The sequence below is a fragment of the Dama dama genome, chromosome 18, assembly GCF_033118175.1.
Source record: "Dama dama isolate Ldn47 chromosome 18, ASM3311817v1, whole genome shotgun sequence".
Lineage (NCBI taxonomy): Eukaryota > Metazoa > Chordata > Mammalia > Artiodactyla > Cervidae > Dama > Dama dama.
In genome coordinates this window covers 94,627,977-94,640,131 of record NC_083698.1, presented here as the reverse complement: position 1 = coordinate 94,640,131, position 12,155 = coordinate 94,627,977, and the positions used below count along the sequence as shown (strand labels likewise).

The 12,155-nt window shown below is 34.4% G+C and overlaps 1 protein-coding gene across 2 annotated transcripts in view; it reads right to left on the bottom strand.

Annotated features, from left to right (window-relative positions):
• Positions 1–12,155, bottom strand: part of NUP205 (nucleoporin 205) — a 98,469-nt gene that overhangs the window by 71,214 nt on the left and 15,100 nt on the right. For both annotated transcript variants that reach the window (XM_061165875.1, XM_061165873.1), the window contains exons 7-13: positions 11,516–11,680; positions 8,084–8,259; positions 5,759–5,875; positions 5,391–5,528; positions 3,666–3,816; positions 1,964–2,169; positions 774–956 (exon numbers count right to left, since the gene is read on the bottom strand). In XM_061165875.1, the coding sequence (XP_061021858.1) occupies positions 774–956; positions 1,964–2,169; positions 3,666–3,816; positions 5,391–5,528; positions 5,759–5,875; positions 8,084–8,259; positions 11,516–11,680 (1,136 nt within the window). The remainder of the gene's footprint in view (positions 1–773; positions 957–1,963; positions 2,170–3,665; positions 3,817–5,390; positions 5,529–5,758; positions 5,876–8,083; positions 8,260–11,515; positions 11,681–12,155) is intronic.

Here is a 12,155-nt window from a genome sequence, read left to right as displayed (position 1 = left end):
TGCTCCTGAATGAAAAAAATGAAGTATCAATACTAAAAGAAAAGTGGCCCAGCCTCTCAGCACATACCAACTTTATTCGTTTTCATAAAGTATCGTTAACATATTCAGGACACGTATGTTAGAAATCAACTAGAATACTGCTTCAAACAGTAGCTTCTACCAATGTGTCAGAGTCACAGGCTCCCTTATGTCATATTATTTTGAAGACAAATGCATGTTCCACCTAACCATTTTCCTAGAAATATCTCTACAGAACACATTCTTATTTTCCTTTTTTCACTCCATCACTTATAGAATAAGCCCATCTTGACATAAAAATTCCAATAGGGCTTATATCTAAAGAAGTAATAGTTGATAAGACATTTTACTTGACTGTTATAAGACAGGCAGGGTCCCAGAAGGAAGGAGTAAAAAAGAAAACTGGGCATCCCTCACATTTAATGAATACAGATGACTTCTGAACACTTACTGCAGGCTAATACCCAAAGACAGACTTGAGGAATTCTGTCCATTTATTAATCTTACACACACTGAAAAACAAAGTCTTAAGAGAAGAACCAATCTCTAGTAACCCAGTGAAGTTGTCAACTGATCCAAGAGAAAAATCCAAGCCTATCAGTTTCTGATGTTATGCTCAGTACCAAAATCATAACTTTCTATTTGGGAAGTTCATGGTGTACTTTAAGTTTCAACTGGATGCACTTGCTTGTACAAGAGTATCAAAACTCACTTCCAAACTGGAGTAGTGTACGTAAGAGAGCTCACAGTACTACCTGAGTATATTCTAACGACTGCCAGAGAGAAGCAGCAATTTCAGGCGATTTTCCGAACGCTGCAAGCGTCTTCAGTAGTTCAGCCTTTAGCACAGGAGGGATACTGCACTGCAGGAGGCCCAGGGTCACCACCACGGGGGTCCACTGGGGATGCTCACAGAGTGCCAAACGGGCATTTTCACTCTGCGAATTGAATACAAAAAGAACAAGACAGGCTTCGCATGTTTAAAAGCTAAGAAAATGACCAGTAAAATCATCTAAATTGCTAACACTTACACTGAGTATTCACAGGCTTAATTAACACATACTAAAACAAAGCAAATGCCTGAACTCTACAAGTAGATCAAACCAGATCACAAGCTCAGTTAATATAAAAAAATGGAGGAAAAAAATAGCCTTTACTGAATTACAGCTCTAAAACTAGAAAACAAAATATACAAACAGAGATAAACAGTCTTCCAGGGTCACATAAATCTTACTTAGGCATTTTAAATCCTTTCTGGAACAATGTCATATATAAATGAGAAAAATACCTTGTCCTTTTCTGAGAAAAAAAATAGACATACATACACACACACACACACACACACTACCAAGTATCACTTCAATTTAATTCAACAGTAAATAATTACAAACTTTATGTTTTGACTTTGAATAGTGTTTAGCATTCTTGGAAAAACCAATAAAGTTAGAAGACACTATTCCTGTTCTTCAGAGAGAATGTCAGACAAAGGAACTTAGCTTTGTGCTAGCGAACAACAGAAACAACCAGAAGAACAAATGGGACCTAATTAAACTTAAAAGCTTTTGCACAGCAAAGTAAACCACTGGCAAAATGAAGACCACCCATATACAGAACAGGAGAAAATATCTGTAAATGAAATGGCCAGTAAGGGGTTAATACCCAAAATATATAAATAGCTCGTACAATTCAACATCAAAAAATACAAACATCACAATTAGGCTGTGATTTTCATACACACTTCTGGCAGTAAGCAGGGAATACCACACACCCTTTAAAGGTGAAGAAACAAAGAACTTAGAAGCACAGAATGCCAAATATAAATGCTAAATTTATTGCTTATAAACTTTAAGCATTGTAAGAAAACTTGGGGGCTCCTTAAAATGCCACTGTGTTAGAATACAAATAAAATTACACTGTACTCACACGCTGCGGGTGGGTTACCTACCCAAGTAATGATGGTAGATGTCAGCTGCAGAAAAGCAATCAACCCATCCTGCTCCTTCTGGGTGATACCGCGTGAAGGCAGGTGGCGGTACTGGACACTATCTGCGCTCGGAAGATCCTTCCGGAGGTGCTCGTGGTAAAGCATCAAGGAGTGAAAGAAATGTTCCCAGGAAACAGGACTGCCACCTGCTCCCTGGATATTTTCAACTGGAAAGAAACACAGCACAGAATTTCCTTTCAAAACTGTCTAAGTACTTGCCTGGAAATGGAGGGAGAAAGTAAACATAAAACAATACACTTTGCCTTTGTCCTAGATATGGTGTGTGTTGAAAATGGGTTAGAAGCCCTCTGTAAACTGGAACTCTGGATTAATTTTTCCCTGGGACTAAGACTGGTGGTGCCCATGCAAGTACAAAGGTAAATTACTTTGGATGTCAGTTGCCCTGCCCTTCGTGTGTGCTCCGTCATGGCCAACGCTTGGCAACCCCATGGACTGCAGCCCACCAGGCTCCTCTGTCCATGGGATTTCCCAGGCAAGAATACTACAGTGAATTGCCATTTCCTCCTCTAAGGGATCTTCCTGATCCAGGGACTGAACCCACATCCTCTGCATCTCTTGCATTGGGAGGCAGAGTCTTTACTGCTGAGTCACCTAGGAAGCCCTGAATGTCAGTTACCTACTTCGAATTCAGGACATTTCTCCGTATTGTCATATAACTATTCAGGGTTGCTTTTCCCATGAGCAGTTCCCAAATGTTGAGCTTAAATTAAATTTCCAAAGAGAGAGATAACTACAATCCTGATTTGCAGATTACAGTACTCTATTACATACTAAGCACTGAGAGGAAAAGCCTAGCAGACAAGACAAAGAAGCCTTAACAAAATGGTCAAAACCCCAGTCTTAGAGTCAGGCAGATCTCAATTACCAATCATGGGTTGCCTATGCGTTGTGACCCTAAATTACTTCACTTTGCTAAACCTGTTTCCTCAAATGTAAAATTGAAAGTAATCTACCTGACAGATGTTTAATAAATATTTCTTTCTCTTCCCTTTTGCACTATCTTTGGTGTGGTTGGTGGCTTAGTTGCTAAGTCGTGTCCTACTCTTGCAACCCCATGGGCTGGAGCCCACCAGACTTCTCTGTCCCTGGGATTCTCCAGGCAAGAATACTGGAGTGGGTTGCCATTTCCTTCTCCAGGAGCTCTCCCCAACCCAAGAATCGAACCCAGGTCTCCTGCACTGCAGGCAGATTCTTTACCTACTGAATGAGGGATGCACACATGTTTTTTTTTTGGTATAACCAGACTCAAATCTGAAAATTAAATGCAGAAACTGGGGAAAAGTTGAGAGAAAAACTAAGAACAGAAATTGAGAAAACAAGGACTTCTGAAGAGAAACTAAAGAAATCAAACTTATGTGGCAAGGGTACATATCCTGCTTTGAGCACCAGATGTGTTCTTGAAAATGCATATTAACCCTCATTTCTTAAACTGTACTGTATTTTATAAAGCAAATGGTAACACTCTCCCCTCTTTGAGACCATAATCAAAGCATCATCATACATAAAGCCAGCAGTGTGCTTTTCTGTTGTAAATATAATGTATACACCCAGTAGAACCCAGCATAAATAACCAATATGCTTTAATAGGTAGAAGAATACTGAATGTCATGACAAACTTAGAAAACATCTAGATTTTTCTTACCATGACTGCTCCCATTGACTTTGAGCAGGCTGAAACAGTAGTGGGCACACTGGGGCCCATTGGCCAATCCCTGCAGCATCTTCAAGTAAGGAATATAAATAGTTGGAGGCAACAGGTCGCCCATTTGCCTAACAAACTTTGACAAGACAACCTGAAATACGGAAAAGCCAACAGTTTACATAAAGCATAGCTTAACTTTAAGCCAACATGAACTAGCCAATGTAGACTACATATGAACCAAAACTAAGTACTCTTATTTAACTTCCCCCAAGACAAAATAATCTTGTATTCTATTTATGAAAAACTGCATTTCCAAGTTTATCATTAGTAATTTAATGGAACTACAGAATATCTTTGTGAACCCAACGTACATTTTTTAAAAACAACTAAATGTCACAAATACAAGACTACTCATATTCTAAATATGTAAAACAATTGAAGAATTTACTCATCTAAAATTAACCAGCAAATTCAAAGACACACTTAGAACCCAGAGTTCCTAAACCCCAGTAAAACTGAATACAAAGATCTAGGAACCTGGAAGAATTTTTGATAGTAACCTAAACATACTGTTTTATCTTCTTGCTGATACATGTTTCCATAATCCTGTTCTCTAGATTCACTTCTTAGGTTTCTCTTTTCTCCTGCTTAAGCCTTAAATCTATTATTAACAACTAAATAGATTACTTAGACTAATTAGTTGGAACTCTGAACCAGAAATGTTACAGATCTCTGGAAATTTTTGTTAAATCTGTTGGGTTTAACAATGATCTTATGATCATATAGAAAAATATCCTTATTTTCAAGAGATATTAACTTAACCAATGAGAGATGAAAAAGTCATGCTGCCTATAATTTACTTTAAAATAACTCAGCAAAAAAAAAAAAAGCAATAGAAATAACAAGAGCAGAAGTAAATACGGCAAGATGTTAACAGCTATTAAATTAAGATACTGGGTGTTCGCTATAATTATTCTCCCATGTTTGAAAATCTTCATAATGGAAATTATTTTAATCTCTAAAAAATTTTAATAAATCCTTCCCTGAAATATATTTTTTAAGTGAGGAAAAAAGTGAAACAATAAATGTAAGAAATACAGTTTAAAAAAGGGGGTCTTGACCTTTGACTGTTAGCACAAATGAAAATTATAGTACATGGCATGAAACCATTTAAAATAGAAAATCCCAAAAGAATGAAGACAGATATGGTAATCCCTCTGATTGATTAATGCATAACATATTTTAAAAGTTAATACAGAATAGAAAATGAACTTTTTCCTACACTATCTACTGACTCATAGGCACTTTGGCATTAATTATAACTTCTAAGCCTTTTTTCTTTAGTATTTGTATCTCTCCTATCTTACCCAACTTGCTAAGAAAGATGGATATTTGTTGTTATGCCTATAGAGGACAGAATAAGCTAATAAATATTAGTTTTAATTAGTCACTTATTTAGTCACACACTTATTTAGCGACTCACAAAGAAACTAGACACTTTCCTACATCTAATGATTCAATACATAGCTAGCATCTAATACAAGGCTGATTGGATAAACTTTGAAATGATCAGATCAATTTAACAGTTTCCATTTCCTTAAATAAGTATAAACACCTGAAGTTTACTAGTGTTCATTTTGCATGAACAGCAGTAACATGAGGAAAATACCAATCTTCATGTTTTTATGATTTCAAAGGTAAAAAGAAAGAAAATCAAGAGCTCACCTGGCGTTGAGGGGGTCGTTGGTGAGCCACCCCAAGATAAGAACCCAGGATAGTGGAAGTCTGAAGAGGCTCTGATGGACACCAGTATTCCAGCGCAAGTTCTAAATTGAAAGGATTCTTTTTATATAGCTCACCGATCTGCAAAGTGTAAAAAAAAACTGTGTGAAAATGTCTATAACTCAAAAACTACTTTTAAATAAGTTACATTTTATTGAATTTTATTGAATTACATTTTATTGAACTCACCTGTATGTTTAAGATATTAGGCCTGAAACTTTCCAAAGTTAGGGGAAAAAGATCTGAAATTTTCCAAAGTTAGGGGAAAAGTAACGGAGAGAGGGAGATTATGATCCAATATAACAACTTACCAAGAGCATTAAGTGTTCCAGATCCCTCCTAAGCGAAATGGGGGGATCATTCCCCATCTGCATACTCATGTGAATCATTCGAGCATCTTCATCTGCCCGATTCCTCAACTGCTTCACCTATGAAATTTATTACAGGCAATTCATATGTAAATTTATTATGTGTTAATAATAATGAAACAGAAAATCAGGCAACTAAGTTATTACATAAAAGAAAAATAGTTTAAATATCAACTCCATTTTAGTCGTGGAAATGAATATACCAACAATTTTATTACAATATTATTATCTATGATTTCTAAGATCTTAAAACTCAATGCAATTCCCATTATAGATAATTTTAACTATAGTGTTTCTCAATTACTGACATTTTGGGCAGGACACTTCTTCACTGGTTGAATGATTCTGAACATTACAGGACATTTGGCATTCCTAATACTATTTAGTAACTACCAATACCAATACTACAGTCAATATTAACAGGCAAAACTAGCCTCCCAAATATTCACTAAACAGTGTACTTGTAAATAACCCATCAATCAAAAAAGTCTCAAGGAAAATAAAAAAATACATTAAGTTGACTAATAACAAAAGCATAAAAATTTGATCAAGTTAAAGCAGTAATTACAGATAAATTTATAACACTAAATGCTTGTATTAGGAAAAAAATAAAGGTTTCAAATCAATAATTTAACCTTCTGCTGTTAGAAACTGAAATGAAAGGGCAAATTAAATCCCAAGCAGAGAAAAAGAAAATAATAAAAGCTGAAATCAGCAACAGTGAAAGAAAACTTAAGAAAATCAATGAAGCCAAAAGCTGGCTCATTGGAAAGACCAATAAGACTGATAAACTTCTAGCCTAGTTAATTAAGAAAAAAAGGAGAAAACACAAATTACCAATATTAGGGATGAAAAAAGAAACATCACTACAGATCATATAGACATAAAAAGTATACTATTAGGAATGACTTTATGCTATCAACTTGATAAGTGGAATGAAATGGAAAAATCCACTGAAGACAAAAAGCATCCAAACTTATCCAAGAAAAAATAGATAACCTAAAACAGTATTATATTAACAAAATTACAGTGTCCTGATGTGTGAATAAGTTCATTGCCTACCCTATCCAAACCATGTATGATTTTGTTTATTCAAACTCCTCTCAGTCTTCATCTTTCCAGATGACCATTATCTTTCCATATTAAGAGTCCCTTCTAGACTAATAACTAGGAAAAAGTTAAAGCCTTAACCTTTTCTAAAGCTTCATTTCCACAAATATAAATGAAAAAATTTCTACTCAAAATTTCCAGCATGTTACTCTATCATGTCCTTCAAGGCTGATGAGGTCTGAAGTTATCTGTTAAATACTCCTTGACTATTCTAAGTGAACTATCCTTAGCCTAAAAAATCCACAGCAATTTACTCTCTACACCTTCATTTACTTCCTGTTATTATCTATATTTTTGTGTGTGTATGTTATTTCTCCAACTAGACTATATATACATTCTCTGCTGGCAGGGAATGAGTCTCCTACTTATTTGTCTTCTTCACAATTCCTAGCATAGTTACCTGGAACACAGCTGAAACTCAATGAACACTTGATTCACTATAGTGTGAGTAAGCACTTAACTCTTTGTTTGCTGCCACTCCAGGTATTTTTTCCACTTGACTTGTATTTTTTAAGATGTATCATATCAGAACTCCATATCAGGTGTTTCCTCATGCACGCTTGCACACACACACACATAAAGCAGTTTTATAGGACTTTACTCTCTCTTTTACTTCCTGCCACCACCACTTCCTTGGCACAAAATGGCACACAGAACTATGCTATGAAGGAAATGTCTGAAATGGCTCTAAGAATCCCTTTCTGGAACAAAGCTATAGCTCCAGCACTTTACTTAAATATAACCTCACGCTAGAGATGGGCAGGGCCCCTGAGCCCTATTATTAAAAAACAAAAAAAATTAAAAAGAAAAACTAACCTTTGCATTAGTTTCTTAAACCCATTACCTGTATCTATGTGGAGGTCCATTTACACACTATAATTAAGTGTTTAAACAATTATCTATAAAACTGGAGATTCTCCACCATGCATCTTACTAATCATGTATAAAAAGCATTAAATAAGGCAACCTTAACACTGATTCCTCAGGATAGCACAGAGTTAATAATTTTCTCCCCACAGAAGCATTTTCACTTGCTTCCTACTTTCTCATTATAAACCACTCTCAATGTCAAATACTACTTCCTTTTAGTTTGTTCTCAGTTAATGAGTCTTTTATTATCTTCTACCACTCTTACTCACCCTACGTTATTACACTTACCTTCATTGGCATAAGTGCCAAGAAATCTGTAATGAGATTGTGGATTCTACGAATGTAAAATTCCTCCTGATAGAAGTTTTCTGACACCACTACAGATTCAGTGAGGAACAGGAAAACGTTGTCAGCAATTGCAAGCTCTGCCATTGCTTCATCTGCTTCTGTGAATTCAGCCAGAGCTAGAAATGTATTTAGAAAAATAGCACATGGAGGAAAAGTTAATAGATTATAATACTTCATAATATTCTCCTAACAGTTCAAAATTCAGATCTCTTCTCAACCCTTCGTTTGTGTATATTTTGAGTTACACACAAAATAAGACAGTGTAACTGTAATTGACTACTAAACCCCAAAGAACTACCAAAAAAGTGCATTAGAAAACCATCTGCTCTTCACAGTAACATTAAGAGTGATAAAAAATAAATAAATACTTAACAGATGTATGATGTAACACAAATGTAGTCAGAACGCTATTATCAAAATATTAACAAGTTTAAATGATGCTAAGGCTTTAATCTCAATGAAATGAACTGGATCATTCAGCAAAAGTCTTCAGTCAACAAGTGAAAATCAAAAACATGGCCACTTAAGCAACTCTATTAATCTGGTAAACAAGTAGCAAAAATGGAAAAACTAAATAAATCTTAACCTAAAGACAAAGTGGTCTATTTGTAATATTTTTAGCTTTGTACTTGGAAAACTTTAAACGGATAAGTGAAAAAAGAGAAAACAAGTATAATGAACCTCCACATCCCCTACAATAGCTACAATATTAACCATTTACGATTAACTTTATATCATTTAGATCTCCATGCATTCTTCCTCTCCACTTAGACTGAAGCAAATACCAGACAATTTAACACTATACTTCTAAGTATACAACTCAAAATGGCACTTTAAAAAAAAGGAAAAAAACCACATATGTACATTAGTATTTTGCCACATAATTCAATATCAAAACTCCAGTCAGTGGTTAAATTTACAACTGTCCCATAAATGTTATGAAAGATTTTAGCTTCGTCTTTTTGCTTCTTCTCTTTAGGGCAGTTTGTTTTTTTGCTGGAACCTGTATCCAAATAAGGTCTACACACTGCAATTAACTGATATATCTGTAGGCTCCTCTTACATCTTTTTCATTTTCCTCTTGCCCTTTATTCTGCTGAAAAAAACTAAAGTCTTATACTGTAGCATTTTCCACCATGTGGGTTAGCATTGCATCCCAGTAATATAGTTACTATATTCCTTTTCTCTGGTTACACTAAATATTGGTAAGTTTGATCTTGAGCAGTTTAATTAATTACATTCCATTTTTTTCAGTAAAAGTATATCATGGGTGATGCTGCATCCTTCCATCAAAAACTACGTTGCTGTTCAGTTCTTTTAAACTTTAAATATAAAACTGCTAGGTAATTTTGTGATAATCTGGCTTTGGAAAATAAATGTTAAATAGCTTATTCTGTTTCACTGTCATAGAGACCAAATATAATCTGTTACTTAAGGTACATTTTCAATGCCTTGGAATAGATATAAACCAGGATATTCTCAACCAGAGGAAAAGAGATTGGTTGGTTTTTTTCTTTTTTTGTTTATGTACTGTTTGGCATTTTGAAATAAAGCCTGTATATCTACCCATATTATACAAATTCCTTGAGAACAAAATAGTTTCTGAATTATTTGTTATTAATACTATTAATAATTACTGAAATGGTTAATTAATTAAATATATAATAACAATAATAATTAGTTCCAAGTCTTCACTTGAATTCAGAAATACTAGAAATAAGAACTACTTTTTAAAGACTACTTAGGTAATAAAGTACACTAATACCGTAATGTAAACTGAGTTTTAATGTCTCAAAACAATATACAAAAATTTTAGAGTTTAATAAAACTCAAAATACAGTTTTATAAAATAATGTAATAAACAAATTTGATAAAATTTACAGAAGTCTATAATAAAGAGTAGAAAGCAATTTTTCAAAATTCAGATCTTGGTAAAACTTGTCTGGATTATTTCAAGAAACGACCATTTCTGCAATATAAGATAATTTATTCATTTTTTCTAGTAATTTTTAAAATACAAATAAACAGAAAAAAATTTGTATTCAAAATGTTCATTATAATACCCCTAATTTCAAAGATTATGAAAGGATATGAGCATGCAAAACCAAAGAGATTGAGTAGCCAAAGATCTAGGATTTGAAACCAGGTCCAGATTTCTAGACTATTCTTATCTACTATTCAGTAGTGAGGTACAGCATATTCTATGTGCCTCCCAAGATTAGGGCAATGGTACAGTAATTTACAGTATGTGAATGTAATTAACTATCACATAGCTACTTAAAAGCACATAGGGTCATTTTATGCCCAAAAAGTACTGAAATAAGACTCATAAATGAAGAGGCATAGTTAAAAAACAGAATTTGTACATGAATGTAAATGTCTAATTAGCCTTTTATCAGCTTTAATATAAAAAACACTCAGCCAAAGAAAACTGTGTAACACAAAAAAAGCTTTCCACAGCCCACTTGGGAACAGCATGAGACTAGTGAACAAAATGTTCTGGAATCACATAATTTATAAGATACTGGAATCTGCTGACACTATAAAACTAGAAAACTGATGTGAATGCTCAGTCCCTCACTCGTTTCCCACTTCTGCAACTCCATGGACTGTAGCCCTCCCACCAGCCTCCTCTGTCTCTGGGATTCTCTGGGCAAGAATACTGGAGTGGGTTGCCATTTCCTCCTCCAGGGGATCTTCCCAACCCATGAACTGAACCCATGTCTCCTGTGTCTCCTGCATTGACAAGCAGATTCTTTACCACTGTGCCACCTGGGAAGCCCATGGACCGTAAATCTTAATAAAACCTTTCCAAATTTACCATAAAAACCTACAGAAGTGACAATTTCAGGGGCTTCAAATGACAACAAAAGTTTATTTCTCATCCTGTCACAGTGAACCACTAGTATGATGATAATTACATGAACACACATGGCAGAAGAGGATATGCTACAGTAGAAAACATTGTTAGAAGTCAGAATTCCACATCCATTACTGACTGAACCAAATACCTCCTAATACATTGCATTTTTAATACTAGTTTTTAATCTGACACAATGTGAGAAAAATTTGTCTATGAACAAACCCAAGAAGAAAAAGTTAAAATGTATATATATGTGTTACACTGTCATTTTCAAATTTCAAACTCTTAAAAAAAAAAGCTAAAAGAGAATTATCACTAGCTACAAGAAAGGGAAAAAAATTTTTGAATACTTTCGAGAGACAAGAAAAAAAGGAAAAGATTCCTTCATCACACCTCTAAGCATTTTCCTAGGCTCATGTTTAGACATGTCAAATGTCACACCTTTTCTGAAATATTATAAAATGCAGATATGTCATTTCTCATAAGAAAATGACCTACAATCAGTTTACCTGTCACATCGGGCAGCTGAGATATCCCTCTCAAGGCCAGGGCCCAGGCAAGTCTCACTGTGGCTTGCAGCCCTGGCAGCTTCCAAGGCTGTGAGTCTTGAAGGCGAGAGTGAATTGTTGCAATGTATTGCCTCTCTGTCAACAGTGGAAGTTGGTGAATCATATCTGAAAACAAAAATAGACACTATACCAAAAAGCAGAGAAAATTTCCACTTTTGATGTATAGGCATGATATCTAAGAATAAGAAAATCAGAGAATTCCTGTAAAAAAAGACTAATTAAACATGAATCTTAGAAATAAGAACACTATTGTAACAACTGTACACAAACTAAAAATGAAAGAAATGACAATAACCCTAAATTTTAGTTTCACTACTTGCAGTGATTTTTTGGTAAATGTTCTATTAACAAATTTGAAAAAAGTTAAACAGCCAGTCATTTTTTTCTGTGCACAAATTCCAAAATATAAACCAATGTTAAAGATTTAAGAAAGATACTTTTATGAGATTAAATAACAGCCTGAATTTAAAATATTAAAAAGAAAACCCTGACCATAACAAAGCATGCCAACTGCAAACATGCATCTAGTCTGATTATAACATAAATGAAACAACCAAATAATTAAGGTATTTTCAATTAT